The sequence below is a fragment of the Zingiber officinale genome, chromosome 4B, assembly GCF_018446385.1.
Source record: "Zingiber officinale cultivar Zhangliang chromosome 4B, Zo_v1.1, whole genome shotgun sequence".
Taxonomy (NCBI): domain Eukaryota; kingdom Viridiplantae; phylum Streptophyta; class Magnoliopsida; order Zingiberales; family Zingiberaceae; genus Zingiber; species Zingiber officinale.
Genome location: NC_055993.1, coordinates 75,810,145 through 75,835,025, shown reverse-complemented (window position 1 = coordinate 75,835,025; position 24,881 = coordinate 75,810,145). Strand labels below are relative to the sequence as shown.

At 39.1% G+C, this 24,881-nt stretch overlaps 2 protein-coding genes across 2 annotated transcripts; one reads left to right on the top strand and one right to left on the bottom strand.

Moving 5' to 3' along the window:
* Positions 1–15,030: 15,030 nt before the first annotated feature.
* Positions 15,031–20,302, top strand: LOC121975176 (calnexin homolog). Its single transcript, XM_042526636.1, has 6 exons — positions 15,031–15,233; positions 15,316–15,385; positions 18,304–19,433; positions 19,532–19,603; positions 19,685–19,804; positions 19,891–20,302. Exons 1-6 carry the CDS (start codon positions 15,153–15,155, stop codon positions 20,035–20,037), a joined length of 1,620 nt encoding a protein of 539 aa, XP_042382570.1. The 5' UTR covers positions 15,031–15,152; the 3' UTR covers positions 20,038–20,302.
* A 704-nt stretch (positions 20,303–21,006) lies between these two features.
* On the bottom strand, positions 21,007–22,518 carry LOC121975175 (WD repeat-containing protein LWD1-like). The gene has a single exon (XM_042526635.1). It carries the CDS (start codon positions 22,358–22,360, stop codon positions 21,224–21,226), a length of 1,137 nt encoding a protein of 378 aa, XP_042382569.1. The 5' UTR covers positions 22,361–22,518; the 3' UTR covers positions 21,007–21,223.
* Positions 22,519–24,881: the final 2,363 nt, after the last annotated feature.

Here is a 24,881-nt window from a genome sequence, read left to right as displayed (position 1 = left end):
ACAGGCGACCAATTCTGATGTCATCCGATGAATGAGCAGCGCCGCAAGATCGAGAGGAAGAAGGATTGGGAGAGTCGTGCACCCCCCCCCAACCTAGGTCTCGCTCGGCGTCGGGATGAGCAGCACCGGCGCAATCGGTCGATGAGGCGGCTGTGCTTGCGGGAACTCGCGAGGAGAAGAGATCGCCGGATGTGGTGTCCGGCGGCCGTGGCTCGACAAAGAAGAGGACCGGTGTTGGATTTTTGGGTGGCGGCGCGTGAGGGCTCGGGGAGGAGTCGGCGCGCGAGTTGGCCGAGAGGGAAGGGGGCGACGGCTAAGATCGGGAGGAGAGAATATAACTCGGCAATTAAAGGAGTTAAACTTAGGGTTTGTATTTATAACCTAAGGTTTAATTAAAACGACCTAGGTTAATTTCTCAATCAACTCTCAACTTAATGGGTATTCCAAACATGCTTTTATCGGCCCCATTAGTACATCCCCTCTAAATATATCATATGAGCTCCAATTAAATCCCAGAAAATTTCTAAAAATTCCTAAAAATTCTAATAAGATTATTCGTCCATTAATCTTATTATTTAATTATTATCTGATTCGGTATTTTACAGAGCAGATCCGGTACTCGGCCCACCTGGCTCTGTATTCCTATTCGCTCGAGCTTTTAGAGCCTTTGTCTGCCATCTTTCTGCAGACCAAGTGGCCGTCCATGCACTCCAGATCTCGTCGGATACATAAGCAGGCCGTGTGCCATCCTTTCTCACATAGTATAATAGGTCTTTGTACAACTTGGCACAATAAATATTCCAAGTTTTTGCAAATTCTGCCTCATGCCCCTCCTCCCATGTATATTTTTTCTGCAATTAAAAAAATAAAATTTTAGTATATTAAAGGATAAATATAATGTACATATTCAATTTACTTACCACAAATTCTTGATAATAAAAATCCTTAGTTGCAGCATCTACATGTCTCCATGTAGTCCCAAATATGCAGACTCTTTTCTTAAATTTCCGTGTGATATATGTGGATACTCGATGACCGTCGGGAGTAAACCTACATATAAACAATATTAAGACATAAGATATATGTTATAAATAAAGAACTTGAATTACTAATAATAAAAAAATACTTACGACTCTCCAACAACCCTAAGGACGGTGGATCCACGGAGTGGTGCTGGAAGATCTGCCATGATACCTTATATCTACAAAAACATATTACAACACATCATAATAAATCTTTAATAACATGATAAATAAGCAACAAAACATGATTGAAGCATAACTTACTAGATGAATAATAATGCTAAAATTTAATCAATGCTAGACTCTGGAAGCATTTCTACTCAACATTAACAGTTTGTAAATCGTCGTCGCTAGACTCTGTTAGTTCAACAAAATCCTCACTGCTGGATTTCTCTCCATCATCTATCTCCTCGTCAGTGGCATTACTATCTACAAGTAATTGTAATGTAGATTGGAGTTGTGAATCAACCGAATGTCTCTCTACTTTGTCATTCTGAAATACATCATGGTTTTGAGCAGTAATGGTGTTCGACATTTCTATGGTAGAACGAGACTTCAATCGACAAATAGACAATCATTCACTAGCTCTTCTTCTCTTCGTAGGATATTCAAGATAAACAACTTGACCCGCTTGTATTGCAAAAATGAAAGGTTTAAACTTATTGAACATTCTGTTTGCATTAACCTCTACTAAATTATAATTTGGATGTATTCTGATACCTATTCTTGGGGTCGGATCATACCATGAACATTTAAACAATACACACCTTTTTATCGGTAATGCAGGATACTCAACCTCTATAATTTCCTCAAGTCTACCATAGTAATCAAACTCAGTGTTATTAGTGTCGATAGATCCTTTAACGCAGACACCAGAATTAAAAGTTAATCTCTGCGAATCTCGTTGTCTCACATGGAATTTGAGACCATTAACATAGTAACCCGAATAGACCATTATTTGGCATAGGGGTCCAGATGCAAGATTCAATATTCTATCATCTTGTACATTAGATATTCTTCGGTCTTTCACTTATCAAAATAGTAATAAGAAAAATTAGGATCGAACTTATTTTAATAAAGAATTATGAAAATTTCTCTAACTCACGTATATTTGAAACCATAATGCAAATTCGGTCTCTAACTTTTCAGCAACCTCACTTGCAGTCATTGATGGATTTTGATGATATAATTATTGCTCTTATAAGCTTTGAAAGAAGGTAATTATTAGAAAATTAGGATATCAAGCAAATAAGTACAACGAAATAAAAGCTTGATTAGAGAAGTTAACTTACTTTATGTAGGGTTTGACCTCATCACAGTTTAAGAGTATGTATGTTCTTGTAGCATGATATTCTTGTTGAGTTAACCATCTAGAAACATATGCACCCATTGGTTTACCAGAAAATTTGAAAATAGAAAGCATCGATGGATCTATATTCTGAGTATCATCGGAATTTTTAGGACATTTGCGGTGTCTGGTTTTAACATTATCAGCAAAATAATAAGAGCAAAAAGAAGATGCTTCCTCAACCAGATAAGCATTACATATTGACCCTTCAACTCTTGCTTTATTACGAACATTATTTTTTAATTTTCTCAAAAACCTTTCAAATGGGTACATCCATCTGTACTGCACAGGACCAGCTATTCATGCCTTATATGGTAAATGTACCAGTAGATGTTCTATTGAATAAAAAAAACTAGGTGGAAATATACGCTCCAACTTACAAAGTATGAGAGAAATATCAGTCTCTAGCTGAATCATATCAACCGTCATAATACACCTCGTTGTCAAATCTCTGAAAAAAAGACTCAACTCTGTAAGTGCTTGCCAAACATTATTGGGAAGTAAATCATGGAAAGCTATTGGAATAAGTCTTTGCATGAACACATGACAGTCATGACTCTTCATTCCAAACATCTTTAATTTGTTCATGTCAACGCATTGAGCCATATTCGAAGCATATCCATCTGGAAATTTGATTTCTTTTAACCAACTACATAAAGCTTGTTTACCATCTTTGTCCAATGTATAACAAGCTTTTGGAAACTTATTGGTTGTTTCATTCTGATGCAACTCTGGTCTGTTGACTAGTTCTTTTAATTCCTCACGTGATTTTGCAGTATCCTTAGTTCTTCCAAGTACATTCATCGTAGTGTTGAAGATATTATCAAAGAAATTTTTCTCAACATGCATCACATCTATATTGTGTCGAATGAGTAGATACTTCCAATAAGGCAGCTCCCAGAATATGCTCTTTTTCTTCCAACCACACTTGTACATCCTCACAAGATATTTATTTATCTCATCAGAATTAGGCTGAGATACTGGGAGGAATCCATAACTATCTATTTGTTCAATGATTTCTTCACCTGAAGCATGGACTGCTGGGGGAGGTTTTCTGATTACAACATTCTTTAGAAAATTTTTCTTATTTCGCCTAAAAGGGTGATCTAGTGGTAGAAATTTATGATGATCAAACCAAGATACCTTCCCACTACAAGGCAATGAAAATGCATCGGACTCTGTCATGCAATGTGGGCATGCTAATTTATCAGCCGTGCTCCATCCCGACAACATTGAGTATGCTGAAAAATCACTGATCGTCCATAATAAGGCCGCATGCAATGTAAAATTAGTTTTACTTGCAATATCATAAATAATTGACCCTACATTCCATAATTCATTAAGCTGGCAATTAGAGGTTGCAAGAAAACATCTATCTTATCTTTTGGATTTGCTGGACCAGGAATAAGCATGGTAAGGAACATAAATTCATCTTTCATGCACATCTATGGTGGTAAATTGTACGGTGTTAATATAACTGGCCAAGATGAATATTGTTGTCCCGACTGACCAAATGGTTGAAATCCATCTGCAGAAAGTCTCAATCTCACATTTCGTGGTTCCATTACAAAGGAAGGAAACACAATATCAAGATGTTTCCATGCAGGAGAATCACAAGGATGACACATTATACCTCCTTCGTGCTGATGCTCATGCTCATGATGCCACAACATGTGGCTAGCTGTAGCTGCAGATGCATACAAGCGTTGAAGTCTAGCAGTTAACGGAAAATAATACATCACTTTCCAAGCAATATTTTCCTCTTCTTACCTGGCATGCGAGTACGATGCTTAAAACGAGGGTGAGTACAGATTTTACATTCATTCAAATCACTGTCTTCATTCCAAAATATCATGCAATTGTTTATACAACAATCAATCTTCTCTACAGGCAAACCTAAACCTCTGATCAATTTCTTTGTTTCATAGAAGCTATCAGTCATTATATTATCAGTAGGGAGCAACTCTGACATCAATTCACAAATGTCATCGTAACATCTTTCTGAGAAATGATGTTCTGCTTTCATATTCAATAACCTTGCTGTAGATGATAGTTGTGAATGACCAGAAGGAATGCCTTCCCACACTTCTCTTTCACTAACATTTAACATTTCATATAGTTGCTGATATTCAGGGGTTGATATTTCATCTATATTCGAATAATCAACTGCATTCATCGTATCTTGAACCATTGATTGCATTGAAATATCAATATTATTTGATGCTTCAGGAGCGGTAACAGTAGTCCCAGAATACGAACCACCAGATGGCCCAATTGGTTCATATAAATAAGGCTCTCCGTGACAATACCAATTGTAGTAATTTGGCACAAAACTATTTCTACATATGTGCATTTTTACAGTATCTTCATAACGAAATGCTCTATTTTGACATTTTTTATGATTGCACGGACATCGTAACTCAGCACCATTCATACATTCTGGATGACTTTTAGCAAAGTTTACAAACTGTTCAACTTCAGCAATAAAATCATCTCTGATAAAATCATTGTCTAATCGATTGTACATCCAAGCTTTGTTCATATACATTGTTATAACCTAAAGAGAATATAATTTGAAACATTATTAAAGTTGTATCACTTGAAATAATCTTAAATAAAGAATTATGTACACAATTTCATCTCACGATCATCATATCATATTACTGAAAATCTCCTCTACACTAAAGCAAATAAATAAAACTATTATAAACATGTTATTCCTTATAACATCATCAAATTAAATAATCATACATATATGAAAGTAAAACAAATCAGAACTATGTTCCTAAAAATCGATGATATCTTTTCTATTTATGTGTGCTTAACTTTGTTGTTCCTTCAAAAGAATGTGTTATTCAATTCAATTCCTCTTAATGTTGTTGAAATTGTATTGTTTGAGAAGCATCGATCAAACACCTGTTGAGCACTACAGTTTATGCAAGTACAATTGCAATATGGATCAAAAGATGTCACAGCACTAAAATTTTCTAGGGTTTTGAATGTGCTTAGCTACGAACAGTAGCAAAGCACAGCTACAATTGCGAGCAGGCCACCGACCGCGAGCAGGCCGCCGACCGCGAGCTGCGAGCAGGCCGTGGCGGCTGCCGGCCGTGTGAAAACCAAAGAGGAGAGAGGAGAGGAGCATACCTGAGAGATCGCCGGATCGCGGTGAACAGGAGGAGAGGGCACGAGTTTGCTGGAGAGATCACCGCTGGAAAATCGCTGAGAGAATCGCCGCTAGAAAATCAGAGGAAAAAGGAGGGTCGCGTGAAGAGGAAAGCTAAGTCGATCGGTGCCCTAAATTGTGAGTTACCGACGGAACACTAATTCCGTCGGTGATTACAGACGGACTTAACAATTCCGTCGGTGATTACGTCTGGTTAACGGGCCTAGCTTTACCGAATTTAAAAGCTAACGGGTACATGCGGAACCCCACCGACGGAAACATACGTCCGTCGGTGTTTACCGACGGAATTCGATTTCCCTCGGTAAAGTTTACGCCCGCACCCGTTAGATTTAAAACCCGTTAAAACTCGTTCCTATTAACTGTACCTATTTACCGACGGAGTATTAATTCCGTCGAAAATACATAAACCCCTAAACCCGGATCTTGTAAATCCGTTATCTCGTCGCGCGGCATTCCGATTGAATTTAGTTTCGTCGGTAATTACCGACTGATTATCCAAATCCGTCGGTAATTACCGACGGAATTAATAATTCCGTCGGTATTTACCGACGAAAACCAAATTCCGTCGGTAATTACCGATGGAAACTATAGCCTTCGGCAAATACCGACAGAATTAGATTCAGTCGGCAAACTTCGACGGAGTTGTGATTCCGTCGGTACCCCTGTCGTTAATCACATGCATGTTTGTAGTGTTTTTAAAGAATAGAAATTCTCGTTATCAGCGTTATCTTTCAAATTTTTTTATTTAAGATTTCTAAAATCATTATTTTCATTATTTCTCATTTAATTAATTGATTATCGGTAATTCATTATTTTATTATGAATAGTATACAAAAATTAATTTTTTATTAAAAAAATAACTAATTTAAATGATAATATAAAAAATTAATTTTATTATTAAAAATATCTAATTTATATTTATAAAATAAATATTAATATTATGAAACATGTCTAATTTAAAAAGTAATGATATTTTTGTAACTTTATCTATTTAGCTTTCATTCATCTTCCTTTTCTCTCAAACAAAGTAACACATGTTACGTTAATGAACCTTCCCTCCCTCCCTAATAAGGAGAAGTTAAATACTTTACTTCCCTTCACTTTCCCTTCCTTCCCCTCTTTTCTCCTTCCATTAATGAACCTTCCCTCACTCTATCCAAACAGAGGGTTAGAAGAAACTTTTCGCCCCACATCTCATATCCTTTTACCTTTTGAAAGAAACCTTTTGCCTCTTGGGAGTAACTCTTCATCCCTATAAAACAATCTCATTCCTTCCACTCAACTCATTTAATTCCCAAGTTGTAAATTATCTACTCTTAGGTTCTCTTCTCTCTCTCTTCTGTTAAGAGTTTCAAGACTTCAAAAGTTTGACAGGGCTCAAAATTTGGAATGCTCCTATTTCGAGACGCAAGTCGTTATATCTTATGAGACGATTGCCATCGATTCTTAGGAACTGACGACTTGGGATTTATCCCACCACGCGCTTATGGCCTGTGTACATGCATTTACCTCCCTCCATATCTGTCAGGTCGACACTAAGGGGGCCTCTAAGATAGTGAATCTACCTTTGGAAGACGATTGCCAATAAATCGTAAGTATTTGGACTGGACAATATCGTCTTAAGGAAATAATGTCTAGTCTTCACCTTGACCTTAATATTCTTATCCTTAGGGATAAGTTTACCCAAAGGGGTTATATTGATACCCGAAGGGATAATTCGACGACTAACGAGATTAGGTCGCGACGACGATACCAAGAAGAGTATGTCTCTTATCCGAAGAGGTACTTCGATAACCAAAAGGTGATGTCGAGAGTATAAATGGGACAAAGTCCATATCGTCATACCGAGCTCCATCGATTAGAATCATTGATTTATCATCGAAATGACTAACCAAACTTAATTGTTAGATCTCAACATCGAAGATCTATATACCAATATTTAAAAATATCTAACAATATTTTCATGTTTATATCCTTAAAATACTTTCTGTCTATTATATTGATTCTCTTATTCTACGAAGAAAGTTTGGAAGTTATATTATTCGCTATCTTACGCTAAATACTTTCTGTCGTTTTCACAATCATGCTTGTAAACAATCATTTTCTATTAAATTAATTACGTATCAAAAATGATTGCTATGTTAGCAAATAAAAGGAAAATACAAAAAATATATTATTTAATTGACTAAGAGGGTGTTTGGCTGAGCTTATAAACTCTCTAAAATAACTTATAAGTTATTTTGGAGCTTATAAGCTCTACAATTGTTTGGTAATTTGTTTTCCAAATAACTTATAAGCTGTCAAAATAAGTTATTTTGGAGCTTATAAGTTGTTTTTTAAAAAGTATGGAAGACCCTACTTTTTTAAAAAAGAATTTATTTTAATAATTTGTTTCTCTAAAATATCCTTATATAATTTTATAAATCCTCATCTTATCCTCCATAAATTTTTATAAGTCTAATATCTTTTTATCTCCGCCGACTTTTCTTCCAACATTGTGTCATCTTCTCTGTCAACGCCTCTTTCTAACTTTCTCTCCCCCGGTGCAGAAATTCGTCCAAAACTCTCTATTAATAAAAATCTCAAAACCCTCTATTAATAGTATTATACCCTTTTTGGTAATTTTATTAATAAAAAGATCTTATAATACCAAACATATCAATATCTTTAAGTTGGTTGTAGTAAGTTCACCCAAACATTTTAACAACTTATTTTTAAAATAAGACCTAACAACTTATAAGCTCCTAAAATAACTTATAATTTGTACGAGCTTATAAGTTGCTTTTAATAAGTTTAATTAAACACCCTCTAAGTTAGACATTTTACATGTTATAAATTATAAAGTTAAATTCTAGTATAGGATTTTTGTTTTTGTTTTTGTTTTTTTTTTATGGATAATTCGTTTCCAAAGTTGATGTCCTTTGTTTGAGTTTACAAAGAAAAAAATGGTAAAGGAGGCAGATAATTACCTTATTGTATAAAAATAATATGAAAATTGTGATACAAATATGTATTAACTCATATCCACTTAATTTTTTTTAATCAACCAATAACATATAAACTAATTTATTTTTTAAGAAATCAACACCACAATTAATTTTTTATGTTTATTTTTAAAAATCGATACCATAATTAATTTATGCAATATCACTATGATATTGATTTTTTTGAAAATCAGTAAACCACAATTGATTTTTGGTACTAATTTAAAAATCAACACAAGTTATTTTTGTGCTAATTTTTAAAAATAAACAACACAACTAATTTTTTGGTGTTGATTTTTAAAAATAAACACTATAATGGTGCAAAAAATCAACACTATAGTGATGTTAAATTTTAATTTATTTAATTTAATCGAATTAGGAGCTTTAAAATTAAACAGAATCATTCAAAATAATCAATTTTTTAATCAAAATTTTAAAATAACCAAACTAAATTTTTACTCACCCTCTACGTACAACCATCACAAGAGACACAATATATAAAAATAATAAGATTAGTTTATTGATGAGTCTGCCAACAATCTAAGCTTATTGTGCCCTCTAGGAGGGAGTGAGCTAAGATAATTCCTCAAGCCTTATATATTATTGAGTGAATTGGGAGATCTGATTTACCTGCCTTAATTGCTTAGGATTCTTCAATATGTCTAGCCTGAGGCTCAATAACAAACCAAAGGTGTTACTTTGTAATAGTCCAAAGGGCAAGGTGAATGGAGTGGTCTTTTATCAATGGCATTGATCATAACCTCTAGCTTTGGCAATGGTTTGTTCAAGTAGCAAATTAAACAATGGGTTGGGAAAGTGAAGCTAACTCACCTTAAATGTTGGAGAAGGCAATTTCAAGGAAGAGTAAAAGTTTTGTGTGTATGTTGGGAACCTCTTCAACCACACAATGTAGAGTTCAATTGCAATTGATAGCGGGTGAGGATCTTGTAGGATTAAGTACATATGGATGGACTAATCCAATTGAGTCCGCATGAGTGGACTTAATCTCTATAAGGTTGGGCTCACACTTGATTAACACACATACATAACTAATTACCATTAAAGTGATTAAACCCGATTAAGTAATCTAATGCTTCATTGCATATAAGGAGAGTTTAGATTAAATGGATGTGGATTCAATGTGTAGATCCAAAATCTGATTCATTAACATTGATGGACTGTTAATGATGGATGAACTTTAAAGAGGATAATCCCTATAGGATGATCTTGGTATAAAAAGGATGAGACTCATGAATTAGGACACGTTCTTGAGTTTCTTCAACCACTTCTCTTCCTCATCAAGAGAAAGCTAAGGATTGTCGCTGCCCACTCCTGTAGAAGACTTTTCCACAATAACAGGAACTCCAGCGACAAGTAAGAAGTATTAGTCTTTGCGATGAATTCAAGTCAGTCATTCATGTGCTATTGTTTCGATTTGTATTGAGCTTTAGAGATTGATAGAAGCTAAATCTTATTATAGATACATCCTCTAGTTCATATATGATGTATTTCAAATCTTACAATTAGTATCAGAGCGATGTTTGACTTATTATTAGTTTTTAAGGCGCAAGGATAATTTTCAATGTTTTGGCACAAATACATCAATTTTTGCATTCGATTCCATATGGATGAGCGAAATTGATGTATATTCGTTGAATGTAGTATGGATAGATTAGAATTTAACCTTTGAATCGAGTTTTTCACATTATCTGTGAAGAACGAGATTGGTGGTGCGATTTAATGGTAGAAAATCACGTTTAAAAAATAGGGGTTTTCTGATATCAATCGATTGGGAAGGTTCCCAATCGATTGAGAGTCGCGGATTCATGAATAGAATCATCTTGAATCGATTTGTTGATCAATTGGTGTTTACCAATCGATTGGCGTAAGGTTTGATCAATTGAGATGCTCAAGTTCGTGAACAGAAGAGGTTAGAATTGATTAGTTGATCGATTGGGAGGCCTAAGTTCATGAACAGAAGAGGCTGGAATCGATCAGCTGATCGATTGATGTTTACCAATCGATTGGCATGAGAAATCAATCGATTCAGACTACAGATCGTGACAAGAATTCAAAGGAAAGCTTCTGAATCGATTGGCTGATCGATTGGGGTCACCAATCGATCAGTTAATCGATTGAAGGTTGCAAGAATCAAACAGAAAGCTCCTGAATCGATCAACCGATCGATTAGGGTTACCAATCGATTGGTCAATCGATTGAAGTTCATAAAAATCTAATAGAAAGTTGCTGGATCGATCGGCTAATCGATTGGAATTTACCAATCGATCAGCCAATCGATTAGAGTTCAATGGGTTATCTACAGAAGGATTCCGGATCGATCGATTGGCATTAGTCAATCAATCAGACGATCGATTGGGGTGGGTGAACCAACGAACAGAAGCTTTCTGGATCGATTCACGCGTGTTCAATCGATCGATCAATCGATTGGCACGCGTGTGAATTGATTCACATTCTTTTTGATCGATTAAAAGGGTGTCAATCGATTGATATCTGATATCAATCAATTGGTAACTAAATTTAGCTGAGTTTTCAGTAATTTCTTCATGAATTCTTCTTCGCTCTTGCTACCTAATCGAACCTATACTATCCCCAAAGAGAGAACTATTGGGGAGGCTAGGAGTACTAGTGTACGAGCATGCAGATCAATTTGCATCCCGCGGTGGAGTCCACCATCTGGTCGATCCACGACAATGGATAGAAGTCATTCGGGCACGCCTTGTTTAGGTCGCGGAAGTTGATGCAGGCCTGCCACTTGTTGCCCGGCTTGGAGACCAGCACGATATTTGCGAGCCAACTCAGGAATTGAACCTCCCGTATGTGGCCAGCCTCCAGCAACTTCTCTATCTTTGCCTGGATGATCAGGTTTTGTTCAGCGTTGAAGTCTCTCTTTCTCTTCTTCACCGACCGAGCGCTAGGTCGGACGTGAAGTTCCTGCTGCGCGACACTTGGGGAGATCCTGGAAAGCTCGTGGGTCGACCATGCGAACACATCATGGTTTTGCTGGAGATAGGCGATCAGCTCCGCCTTCTGCTCAGCTTCCAGATCAGCCACTATAAAGGTAGTCGCTTCCGCTCGGCGAGGATGGATTTGGACTTCCTCTTTTTCTTCATAGATTAGAGTAGGAGGCTTTTCAGCAACAACACTAACCTCTAGCCGCGGGGTCTTTCGGACGGACCTGACCTCGATTTTGATCATTTCAACATAGCAGTGCCGAGCGGCCAGCTGGTCACCCTTGACCTCCCCTACTCGATCGTTTACAGGAAACTTGATCTTTTGACAGTAGGTAGAGACTACTACACGGAACTCATTGAGGGTCGGTCGACCCAGGATGACGTTGTAGGCTGAGGGGTGTCTACCACGATGAAGTTCGTGGTTCTGGTCCTCCTGAGCGACTCTTCTCCGAGCGATATGGCTAACTTGGTTTGACCGATTGGCAAAAACTCATTGTCAGTGAATCCATATAGTGGGGTCGTCATTGGCAACAACTCACCTCGGTCAATCTGGAGCTGATCGAAAGCCTTCTTGAAAATTATGTTCATCGAGCTCCATGTGTTAACAAAAATTCGGTGAATGGTATAATTTGCGATTACCGCTTAGATGATAAGGGCGTCATCATGAGGGACCTCTACTCCCTCGAGGTCTCGGGGTCCGAAGCTGATTTCGGGCCCGTTTGCCTTTTCTAGACTGCAACCTACTGCATGGATTTTCAGGCGTTGAGCGTATGTCTTCCTGGCCCTGTTAGAGTCGCCGCTGGTCGGTCTACCAACGATGATGTTTATTTCTCCCCAAGCAACATTACTTCTATTTTCCTCCTCCTGAGCGGATGACTTGTTTCACTCGTACGAGGCTCGGGAAGAATCAGTACTTTCCCTTCGCTGATGATGCTGTTGTTGCTCAGGTGATCTTCTTGCATCTTCCTGCCGCCCTACGGATTGATGCCCATGTCGTCGGTCGGCAGAGGGTGATCGGCGATGATAGCCTCTCGGAGCTGGTTTGGTGATTGGCGTCAGACCACGGTAGTCACGTATGTTGTGCGATGTCGATTGGTGGAAGGAACAGAACATAGGTATCCATACCTTGCCCTTCGACACCTTCCGCTGTTCGGAAGCCACATGCTGTACAACATATGCCCTTACCTCCTGGTGTGGCTGCACTCCTTCAGCTCTTGGACCCCTTAGCGGCTGGTGGCTGCTCGGCGGTCGGCGTTCGGTCGGCGCCGAGGGTTCAGCTGGCGCCTCCTTCCTTCTTACTGCCTGAGCTTCTTCCACATTTATATATTCATTAGCTTTCTTGAGCATGTGGTCGTAGTCTCGGGGCGGCTTCCTGATGAGCGATCGGAAGAAGTCTCCTTCAACGAGCCCCTGCATGAATGCATTTATCATGGTCTCCGATGAGACCGAAGGGATATCCATGGCTACGTGATTGAAACGCTGGATGTACGCTCGGAGAGCTTCTCTCGGTCCTTGCTTCAAGGAAAACAAACTTAAGCTCGTTTTTTGATAGCGCCTGCTGCTCGCGAAATGATGTAGAAAGGTCGTTTGGAAATCCTTGAAGCTTCGTATTGATCCGTCTGACAGCCTTCTAAACCAGCGTTGTGCTGAGTCAGAGAGCATGGTGAGGAAGACTCGTCACTTCACCCCATCTGTATATTGATGAAGTGTGGCGACATTGTCGAACATTCCCAGATGATCGTCGGGGTCGGTCGATCCGTTGTATTCTCCGATCGTCAGTGGAGCATAGTGCCTCGACAAAGGGTCTTACAATATTGCGTCAGCAAATTGGCAGTTGATCCGCTCGGGAGACGTTTCACCTCGGGGCACCTTGCCTTTTTACTCATCCCGAAGGGGCGCTTCGTCTGAAGAGGATCCTCACTCCTGATTAGCCTACGCGATCTCTGAGGACGTCGGGAACATAGCCCGGTGGAACAGTATCAGAGCGGGTGGTACCTCTCCATGCGTGTCGGTCGGCAGTCTATTTTGCCCCTAGATGGAGAGTTGCTCTGGGCGGTCCTCTTGTGCCGCTCGGTCTCTTGCCGTTGAGGTTGCTTGCTGTGCTTGCCGATCGGCCAACGCCTTTTGTTGCTGCTACTCGATTATCTTTTGCGCTCGAGCCTGTACAAGCATGTCTAGCTCCTTTTGGGTGAGCGTCAAGACGTGAAGTCGTCCAGCATCCTCCATCTTCTCGGCTCGAATGCAGGTTGCGTTCCCAAACGACGCCAAATTTAATCCTGTCCGAAAGTGGAGTCGACGGATGCTGGGGATGTAGCGCTCTTGTTGACCATGCGAAGACTCCGAGCAAAGTGGGCCTACAACCACAACCACATCAGTGCCGAGCCAGGGAAGGGTTCCCCGACGTTGGCCCTCCGACGCTCAAGTCAATCATCGGCGATGTGGAAGCAGTAGAGTGAAGAAGTATAAGAACAGTAGAAACATTAATGTGCGCGTACCTCCGCCGAAGCTTGAACCTCTTTATATAGGGCTCCCACAGCGTGCGTACATCCTTCCCAAAGCATGCATGCTTCTCACAGCTTTCCACGAAAAGACCTATCAGTAAAGTGTCTTTGACACAATATCTTAACGAGTTGAGCACATCTCTGACATGACAGTGGAAGCTTTCGTCGTACGATCCTCTGCCTGATCATGCCGCCAACCATGCCGTTTGTCGGTGGCTCTGGTTCCTAAAAGGATATCGCCGGATCCTCCTTTTGTCTGTTACTGGGCCGAGTGAGAGAGTAACTCGGCCAACCTTCCACTGTCCGAGCTTCGCTGCTATGCTGAGTAGGAAGCCTGGTCTGAGTATAATCTACTCGGTTGTGACTCCGCTTCGCCGGTTCCGAGTTTGATGAAAGTCTGAGCGAGCTGGCCGTTCGGCGTGTGCCTCGCCGATACTTGACTCTTATGAGCGTCAGAAGCTCGGCGCATGGCCGAGCTATGATAATATCAGACTGGACATTCTTTATCCCAGTCAGACAAGAGGATTACCCAACCGGCCGATGATATAAGGAAGTGGACCTTGACTTTGACCTTCGTCGTAACACTGTCCCTTCACAGAATGGGACATTCCTTATCACCGCGCCATTATCCCCGTATCAATTATGTTTTCTATAACTTTTCATGTTGTTGGTTTTTAAAATTGGAGGGAGTTGTTTTTAGTAATATTGCTGATACTGAAAATATTTGTACATACTAATCTCAAAAGTTAGGAACTCTTATATACAATATTATCACTAAATATTTATTTATATTATAATAGTTTAAATCAAAATTCTCCGCAATCCAACCGCGTCACATTTATGATGATCGTCTATTTGAAGCCCAGATGTCAGATCAAACGGTTCAAACAGCGGATCTAACAGAACAAAGTCCCGCATACTGTGAATGACGTGGCGCAACTCTATTGGTCAGACCGACGTGGTCGCTCGTGTCATTGGCGGAGACAAGTCAGATCGTGCTCTTTTTAATCGTCCACGAATCACGATCGCAAAGAGAGCAAGCAAGAGCGACTCGGTCCGTCTTCCCGTCTCAGTCTTTAGAGATCACCGCCATCGCTCGCTAGTTCACCTGGCGATCTGCGCTCTCTCTCCCCTCACAATGGGCGAGAGGAAGTTGACGGCGCCGCTCATCTTGACGCTGGTTGCGTCCCTTTTCTTCCAGATTTGGGCGTCGGATCCGGTAGTTTTTTTTCCCCACGCATTTTCCCTCTAGCTATTGGTGATTTCGGGATGTAGAGACTGATTTGGCCTATTTGGTCCAGCTGTTCTATGAGTCCTTTGATGAATCGTTCGAGGCTCGATGGACCGTCTCCGAGCAGGCGGATTACCAAGGTAAATTACTTCTGGATCTGTTCTTGGTTCTCCCGTGTAATAAAATTTTCTGTTACCAGTGCTAAGATTTTACCTTTCAATTTATGTTTCCTTCTTTCATGATTGGTAGCCGATTCTATGATCACTTTCCATAGATCTAAAAAAGATTAAAAAAAACGAAAGTTGTGGAAATTAATTATGACAATAAAAAGCAGTGGAATTCAAACGCTCCTGCATTAGCTTTCTGTCACTTGTGGAGGCTAAATTGTTGTTTAGTTGCTCCACGAAAAGGAAACTAGATAGTTGAACAAGGGTTCACCTTGTTTTGTTATGGACATAATCTACTAATTTTGTTTGACTATATCGAGACATTCTATATTTGTAGTTGTCTCACCGATCGGTGTTCATAGCTAAGGAACAACTAATCATTTGGGCTTGATAAATTTACTTGGATCTGATTCTGTGTTGGCACTTCTTTTACCTGCACTAAATAGAGTATATTGTTTTATTGGCTCAGATCTATTGGTTCATATCAATGGTTTAAATTTCTTTGATTTGTTTACTTTGTAAAGCTTTTGGTATTTGATATTATGAAACTCAACCACAATTGTAACAGTTTCTAATTTAGCTGTTTTGGGGAGCCATCGTGTTTCTCTCTGAAAAATCTAATGATATATTGTGCTGATCAAGTGTCAGGAGCCTGATCATATTCTCTTGTATGGGTGTCCAACATTTATTTCCTATTTTGTTTTTTTTTAATAATAAGTAGGCAAGCTACACTGCAGAAAGAAATGCTTTCCTTTTGTTGATACGCAAACTAGCTTATCACAGTACATAATTTTCTCAATCTAATTCTTATCATAAAATAATTAGTCATTAATGACAAATCAGAAATTCCTAATATAAAATTTTATAATTGCATTTTATTTAATTATAAAATAATAATTTATTTATAATATATATTTATAATATATATTTATAATATATATTTATAATATATAATATTATATTAATATATATGTATATATGTAATAGTAATATATATTAATTAGTAATATATATTAATTCATAATATATGATATGAAATATGAAAATAAAATAAAGAAAATATTGAATTTTCCGTAATTTCTTTAATTTAAATGGGAAACCTACTTTTTTATCAACCGCATCTAGATGGTTCCATAACTTGATGTAATGGAATTTTGTTTGATTGAACAAATGGACATATGGTGTTTATATTCTGGATGTTTCATGAAACAATGACTTTGAAACTACTAAAATATCTGTTTATTAGTGTACTTAGACTAAAGCTGACAACCTTACTGATAAACTTTTTACAATTCTGGTATGATAGAAAATCTCTAAATTGAAAATAAATAACTAACTTGATTGCTTAAAAGTATGACATAGTTAAAATGGTTGTTATCCAATTATTCTCTTGTTTGTATATCATAAGGCATTATTTAATTATCCAAATGTATTTCTTTTGAGATATGATACTTTGTCTCTTTTCTTTGTTTTAATGCTTCACCGTTAGTACCATAGAATGTCATTACTAGCAAGGATGGTTTGGTGTTTTGTTAGTTGTATACAATGCCATTAACATGCATGGTGTGGTGTTTTGATAGTTTAAATTGAGTAGGCATAAATAATATAAATAAAGAACAAACGAACATGCTCTCTTATTTGATTTTAAAGAGCTATAAATCAGAATAAATTATGAGAATGATATCCACTTGACTGGGAGGGTAGTTGTAGCATGCAAAGTGTGCTTTATGAATGATTGAAAAATGTAAGTTCCAAAATTTTCTTCAGAAAAATGGCAAACACCTTTGGTTATTTACAGCCGCAATTTGATCTAGTAAATTCATTTAATAACGAAAAATAGAATAATATCTTGAATAAAAAATACTAATCACACAAATCAATATGATGAAATAAATTATAAAAGGTTAAGTAAAGTTACAGTAAACATATTTTTACATAAAATAATACTAACTGTTATGCTCATTAGGAGCACAAGGTAAGGATGTTTAGTTGAATAGATTGACCTCCAATATTGTCCAGCGCATTTTGATTGGCTTGTGTAGGAACCACTTTTACCTCAAGCGTGGGAATCATTATTCTATTCAGCCAAGCCAAGAATGGGTTTGACATCAGCTTTTCCAAGTGCTACTATATTTTCTAGGAATCATAACACAACTAACCACCGAAAATTTAAAGAAAGCGACAGTTGTTAATAAGCATTGTGTGATAACTTAATAGTGATATACTTTTTTTTTTCTAATTCTAGAGACATTTTTAATTCTATGACCTTGCGTATATTTTATCTAGTTGGTTAACGTGAATTTCTTTAATTAAATAGTGTCCTGTCATAGACAACTGTGGGAAAGACATTACTCTGTTCCTTAATATTATTCCATGTTAGATTTGAGGTTTTAATAATTATTCCTTGTTATTCAGGAACAGAATGATACTCATTGAAACTTTAAGATAATAGCTCTGATATTTTTTTCATCTAACATTGGGAATGACTGCTCTTCCAATATAGATTTGGAAAGCGTGGCCTACAACTTAGAAATTTTAAGCAATAAGTACACTAGGGTTTTCAGACCTGGGTCATGGTTCTCTCATAGCAATTTAGTTGCTAACAGGTTGCAGTGTATTGATGAGTTTACTGTAATCAGTTTCAGAAGTAAACATTTGTAATTCTATGTTGTGCATAACATCTAGCCAACAAATGGATAAGTGTTGCCCCAACTCGGCACAACAAGAATACTTGCATGGGGCAAAATACTCCTGACTGCTAGTTTCATGTAGACAGGAATATATCCTGGAATTGTGTGCTTTTTACTGAATTTTTGTTTTTTAGTTATTTCCTTCCATAATCTTTTGGTAGCCGATGCATCCTTCTTACAAACTTTTACTTTGTTGACTAGGTACATGGAAACACTCGAAGAGTGATGGTCATGAAGACTATGGGCTTCTCGTCAGTCAACAAGCGCAAAAATATGCCATTGTTAAGGAACTTGAGGAGCCAATTGTCCTCAAGGATGGAACAATTGTTCTTCAGTTTGAAGTTCGGTTACAAAATGGACTTGAATGTGGAGGTGCATATCTGAAATACCTTCGTCCACAGGAAGCTGGATGGACTCCCAAGGGATTTAACAATGAGTCTCCATATACCATAATGTTTGGACCTGATAAGTGTGGGTCCACAAATAAGGTGCACTTCATTCTTCAGCACAAGAATCCTAAAACTGGGAAGTTTGTGGAGCACCATCTAAAGTATCCTCCGTCAGTACCAGTTGACAAAAACTCACATGTTTATACTGCTATCCTGAAACCTGACAATGAGCTGAAAATTTTGATTGATGGCGAAGAGAAGAAAAAAGCAAATTTCTTGTCTTCTGACGATTTTGAGCCAGCTCTTATTCCACCCAAGATGATACCTGACCCTGATGACAAGAAACCTGAGGATTGGGATGAGAGAGCTAAAATTCCAGATCCTGATGCAGTAAAGCCTGATGACTGGGATGAAGAAGCACCAATGGAGATTGAAGATGAGGAAGCTGTCAAGCCAGAAGGATGGCTGGACGATGAACCTGAGGATGTTGATGACCCTGAAGCCACAAAGCCAGAGGACTGGGATGACGAAGAGGATGGAGAATGGGAAGCACCCAAGGTTGACAACCCGAAGTGTGAAGAAGCACCTGGATGTGGAGAGTGGAAAAGACCCGTGAAGAGGAATCCAGCATACAAGGGGAAATGGTCTGCTCCTCTAATTGACAATCCAAATTACAAGGGTATTTGGAAGCCACAAGAGATAGATAATCCTGAGTACTATGAACTTGACAAGCCCAATTTTGAGCCCATTGCTGCCATTGGTATTGAGATATGGACTATGCAAGATGGTATTCTGTTTGACAACATTTTGATAGCTAGCAACGAGAAGGTTGCCGAACAATACCGGTTGGAGACGTGGAAGCCCAAGTCTGAGGTTGAGAAAGAGAAGCAGAAGGCTGAAGAAGCAGCTGCTGAGTTTAAAGATGGACTTTCAGGTTTCCAGGTAACGTTTCCATTCCACCAACATCAATTTACTAAATCATGTGTTGCTCCTATCTTCCTATCAACCACGGTATTCTCACTCTGTCATTTTTATTGCAGAAGAAAATATTTGATGTCCTCTACAAGATTGCGGACGTTCCTTTCTTGGAACCATACAAGATCAAAATCATTGTATGTTACCATTATCTTTAGATTTCTTGAATTTCCATTCCTTATTCCTTGTCACATTTAATGGTTTTTTTTTCCGGACAGGATGTTATTGAGAAGGCAGAGAAACAACCTACCATCACTATTGGAGTCCTGGTGTCCACAGTAGTGGTATTTATCACTGTTATACTCAGGCTTCTCTTTGGTGGCAAAAAGCAACCTCAGGTGAGTTGAGGGATTCAATCTGACTAAAATTTAGCTGATGCGTTCTCTTTAGACGATTCTGACTTCATAAACCTTGGGTTTTACAGGCACCAGTAGCACCGACTGCTTCCGAAACCAAGCCAGCCAGAGCTGCTGAGAATGATGCTGCAGCAACCACCGAGGAGAAAGAAGAGAACGGGAAAGCTGATGATGCATCTGCTCCTAGAGCTCGGAAGTCGAGAAGGGAGACATGAGGTAGCAAGTTTTGCCTCAGATGTTGGAGTTTAGATTTGGCGTTACATTGTTAGGCTTTCCAATGTGACATATTGAAGATTACTGGGCTGTATTCAAGATCAAGCCAATGCCTCCCTCCCAACCGTAGTTAACTTTACAAGCTTGATTGCACTTGAATTTATCGGCTAGAAATCTATGACTACGTACGTTCTTGTAATTTCCTTGGTTGAACTATATTTTTGGAGCTTTTATTCTTAAAAAAATTAAGAGTGATTTTGATTTTAACTTGTCTTCTCTTGGATTATTGACACCATATATATCAGAAGTGCAAGTGGCAAACTGAAGAAGCAGCTAGTGCAACATAGAAAACAATTTCATTTCTGCCTACTCTTCTCATGCTCCAAGTAACACATAATAACTCCAACCAAGAAGTCGTGCCCAACCTATGCAGTCTTACTCTACGAGATGAGATGAAAACCAAAATACATCGAGAATACAATGCAGCACAAGATGTTCTCTGTTAGTAAAAATCGTAAGATAAACCTAACTTTATTTGCTCCATTCCATCGATTGCAATTTGGTAACAGCATCCAACGTCACAAATCCTACGAATGATCCACCAAGATCGTAAATATGCCTAAACCGTCTCTCTTGAGAAACAAAAAAAAAATGTACAACTAGTTCTATACACAGATCAGAATCAACTAGTTCTACAGAGAACAGAAGCAACTAAAACAAAAGTGAAAATAACTCTGGCTTCTAAAATCCAGAATTAAAAAAATTGTTCTACAAAACTAAGCCAAAACATACACAAACAAGGCAAACATCACCTGCAATATGACTATATGAGTTAATGATTTCGATAGCTAAGAAACTTAAACACCACTATTCAGTAAAGTGAAAATGGCAAACCGAAGAACATGGACCCAGAACAATTCATCTGCCTGCTCTTTTGATGCGACGAATAGTAGGGAAATTATGCCAGGAAATAATGGGAAAAACCAGTGAAATAGGAAAACGATAAGACATTAAATGAAACATTGGCACTGAATATGAAATGATTCAGAGCGCAGTTCATTGCTTACCGGCCAAATGGTGAGCAATACTAGTGCTCTGCTACATTTCCTGTTAATTCAATCCTGAAAAACCCAGCGTCTTATCATCAAAGGCAATATTTTTACTGCTCTAATCTCCGTTTTTATTGCATTAAACTCTCAGGATCTGAAGCTTAGTGGAGAAGGCAATGGCTACCCAGTCTGGCTGTGAGGAAGACCACTGCAGCTGTTCGATCTCTGCTCCGGCAGTGTAGGCAAGTATGGGGTCGAGGCCACCCTCAGCAGCAGCGGCAGCCGCCGCCGCCATAGACTTCTGGACGTTGCCCTGGTCACCTCCCATGGACGAGAGGTCCCAGATCAGGGCCTGTGAGTCATCGCCAGCTGTGCAGATATGGCAGGAGGAGTGGGGCGCCCAGGCGATGGCATTGACGCTGGCCTGGTGGCGGTGGAGCTCGACGACGGGGAAGGTAGGGAAGCGAATGTCGAGGACGACGACCTTGGCGCTATCCATTATGATGGTGGCCATGTAACGAGGGTCCTGCTTGTTCCACCCGAGGCGGACAAGCGGCGTGCCAGGGGGGTCGGCGGACTCGTATATGATGGTGGAGTGCTCCTTGTCGCGAAGGTCGAAGACGCGGACGGATCCGTCGGCGGAGACGGAGGCAAAGACGCCGACGCCTCCCCACGCGATGTCGTACACCTCCTTGTCGTGGGCGATGAGCTGGGTATCCACTGCCTCCCGGTCGATGTCCCAGACAGTACATGTCGTGTCGATGGAGGAGGTTCCGATGCGGCGGGGCTCCGCGTCGTTCCAGTCGAAGGACGTGATGGGGCCGCAAAACTCGGAGTTACGGTTGCCGTTAAGGAGCGAGCCGAGCTCGATGCGGGAGGAGTCCTCGGCGATGCGCCAGATGCGGAGGAAGTCGGCGGAGGTAGCGAGGAGGTCCGGACGGAGGCATTCGCGATCCGGGACGAACATGGTTTTGGTGGGAGGGAAAGGATGGTCGAAGGAAAGCGCGGGGTCGGAGCGGATCTCGCCGGACGCCTCGTCCAGCTGCACAATTTCCATCCGGTTGCTGTAGCCCTCGAGCAGGCTACCGACGGCGAGGCGGTAACGCTTGTCGGAGCGGACGCTCCAGTTCATCGAGTAGATATGCCAAGGCGCATCGTAGGTGTAGATCTCCGAGCGCTGCTGCTTCTGCAGGTCCTCTTCGCCGTCGCCCTCCGAGGATCCGAGATCAGGCGTAGGCCGCCGTTCCGGGACCTTGATATCTCCGCTTGCACCCATCAAAATATCGTCTCTCTCTCTCTCTCTCGTCTCGGTTACTGGCAAAGTCACCGGATGCTGGAGAGAAATCGCCGGAGAAGTGGAGAAGGAAAAGACGAGGGTTGCAGTGGATTGGGATTTTGGTTGTGTTGTTTGTTCACCCTAAAGTACGGATCACGGAAATACTTTCTTGATTTTGTTTTATATACATAGGGTATCAGTAAGACGACTGATCAATACACTGTCCGGTCTATAGTTCGCCCATAAGTAAAATCAAGAAATACGATGGCTCCTCTCGGAGCGTCAACTTCACTAATAGTTCGGTATCCTAACTTCACAAATAATTCAATCATCGTATATTTATTTTTGTATAAAAATTGAATACGGAAAATGCACCCTTGTTTTTTTAAGATATATCCTGTACTCCATCTCCATTTAAAAAAAAAAAAAAGACCGGGGATAAACTATTTATATATTTCTAAGAAAATATATATGAGAGGTCTCGTGTAAGACCGGGGATAAATTATTTATATATTTCTAAGAAAATATATATTAGAGGTCTCGTGTAAAATATATTTGACGATTGAGATATTATATTAGTGCAAGAAGTATCAAATAATTTAACTTAAGTTTTGATAATAGTTAAGAGTTCAAAATTAAGATTTATTGTGATTCTAACAAGTTTAATTGAGTGTGCAGGAAAGTTCTAATTGAGACTAGGTAAAGAAATCTTCGTGGACACTAGGTAGGTGGAAAATCCTAGTTGTGACTAGGCAAAGAAGTCTTGGTCCGGGAGACTAGGCGAAACCTTGGCAAGTCGAGGACGTCGATCAAAAATCCTAAGGTCGAGGACACTATATGAAAGTCTTGGGGGTCGCGGCTAATAGGCGAAAGATTAGACGAGTTAGGGTTCGGATGTCTAGCAAAAAGTCCTGAGATCTCGGGTGCTGAGTAAAAGTCTAAATGGCCTGGAGGACCGATTTGACAAAAGATAAACTCTTCTAAGAGAAGTAGATGAGGATGCGTTCTCTGTTGAGGGAACAGTAGATATCGGTCCAACCTAGAGTTTCAGAGAAACTCAAAGTTAGGACTGGACAGTTCGGCGACTGTCAAATATGACTTGACTTTATATATTATTGCTTGTTTCTAACTCCCGGGTGCAGTAGATTGAAAGCTAGAAAATAGGGAATCCAGACGCCTGTGTTAGAGTGTATACTAAAAGTCTAGCTTTTGTAAACATTTATTTTTGAAATAAAATAATCACATTGGTCAAATGTCTATATTTTATTTGTTAAGTGTAGTTGTTCAATTAATTCATATTGTAGATAACATGGTATGTGGTGTCACATACAGAAGATCATGTTATCAGTTCTTTATAAATTATAAACAGTTGCTCACAACTAAGATGCAAAGGAACAAACCATTGGAATAGTCGTAGTGTAATTATGTATTAGTTTATCTTGACTAATAAATTACACTAGTACACTCTAAGTGTATTGAGTAGGACCATTTTAGGTAAGTTCTTTTTATACTGACTTAATAAAAGAACTAGACCTTAGTTATTATGGAAGTGTGTGCTCTTAATCCTAATATAATAACAAGCACATATATTTAGTATTTATTTCTTTAACTTATCAAAGGGTGAGATTTAGTTTGATAAATCAATAGGCTCGATAAGTTGGGAAATGATATTACTTATAGTGTGTGTTGTTGATTATAAAAGGAATCTGTATCCTAGTTATCTAGGTTGAGAATGCCCCCAAGAGGAGCTCATAAGGATTGTCATGTTAAACCCTGCAGGTGGACTTAGTCCGACATGACAATGAGGTTGAGTGGTACTACTTTTGGACTTAGATATTAATTAAGTGAGTTGTCAGTAACTTACTTAATTAGTGGGCATTCGTTATCTTAAACACAGAGAGAATAACACACTTATGATAAGAAAGAATCCATAAATGTAATTTGGGATTGGTGCGGCAGTGCAACAATAACTCTCTAGTGGAATAAGTTATTGTTGATGAACTTGAGTTGTGTGTTCGGGGCGAACACGGGATACTCAAGCTCATCGGAAGGCCAAAACCAATTTCTCCTCTAGGTCCCTGTCGTAGCCTCATTAAAGCCTCAAGTCCATTCGAATATAAGTCCATCTTGGTGTCCAAGAAGGGGGCCGGTCCAATGCTTGGTGACCAAGCAAGGGCCGACCACATCCTCCTCTATGGGGGCCGGCCCTTTTGCTTGGTGACCAAGCAAGTAGGGGCCGACCATGACTAATTCAAATCGGAGGGGTGTTTTAAATTTTTAAAATCTTCTCTTTTTAGAAAACTATAAGTTTTAAAAGAGAAATTTTAAAATATAAAACTTTCCTTATTTGAATTAGGCCACATAGTTTAATAGAGAGTTTTAGAAGTTTTAAAACTTTCCTTTTTTAATCATCCTCATGGTTTTAGAAAAAAGGAAAAGAAGTTTTAAAAATAAAATTTTCTATTTTTGTAACCATGTTAAAAAAAGAAATTTTTAGAAGAGAAGTTTTAAATTTTAAAAC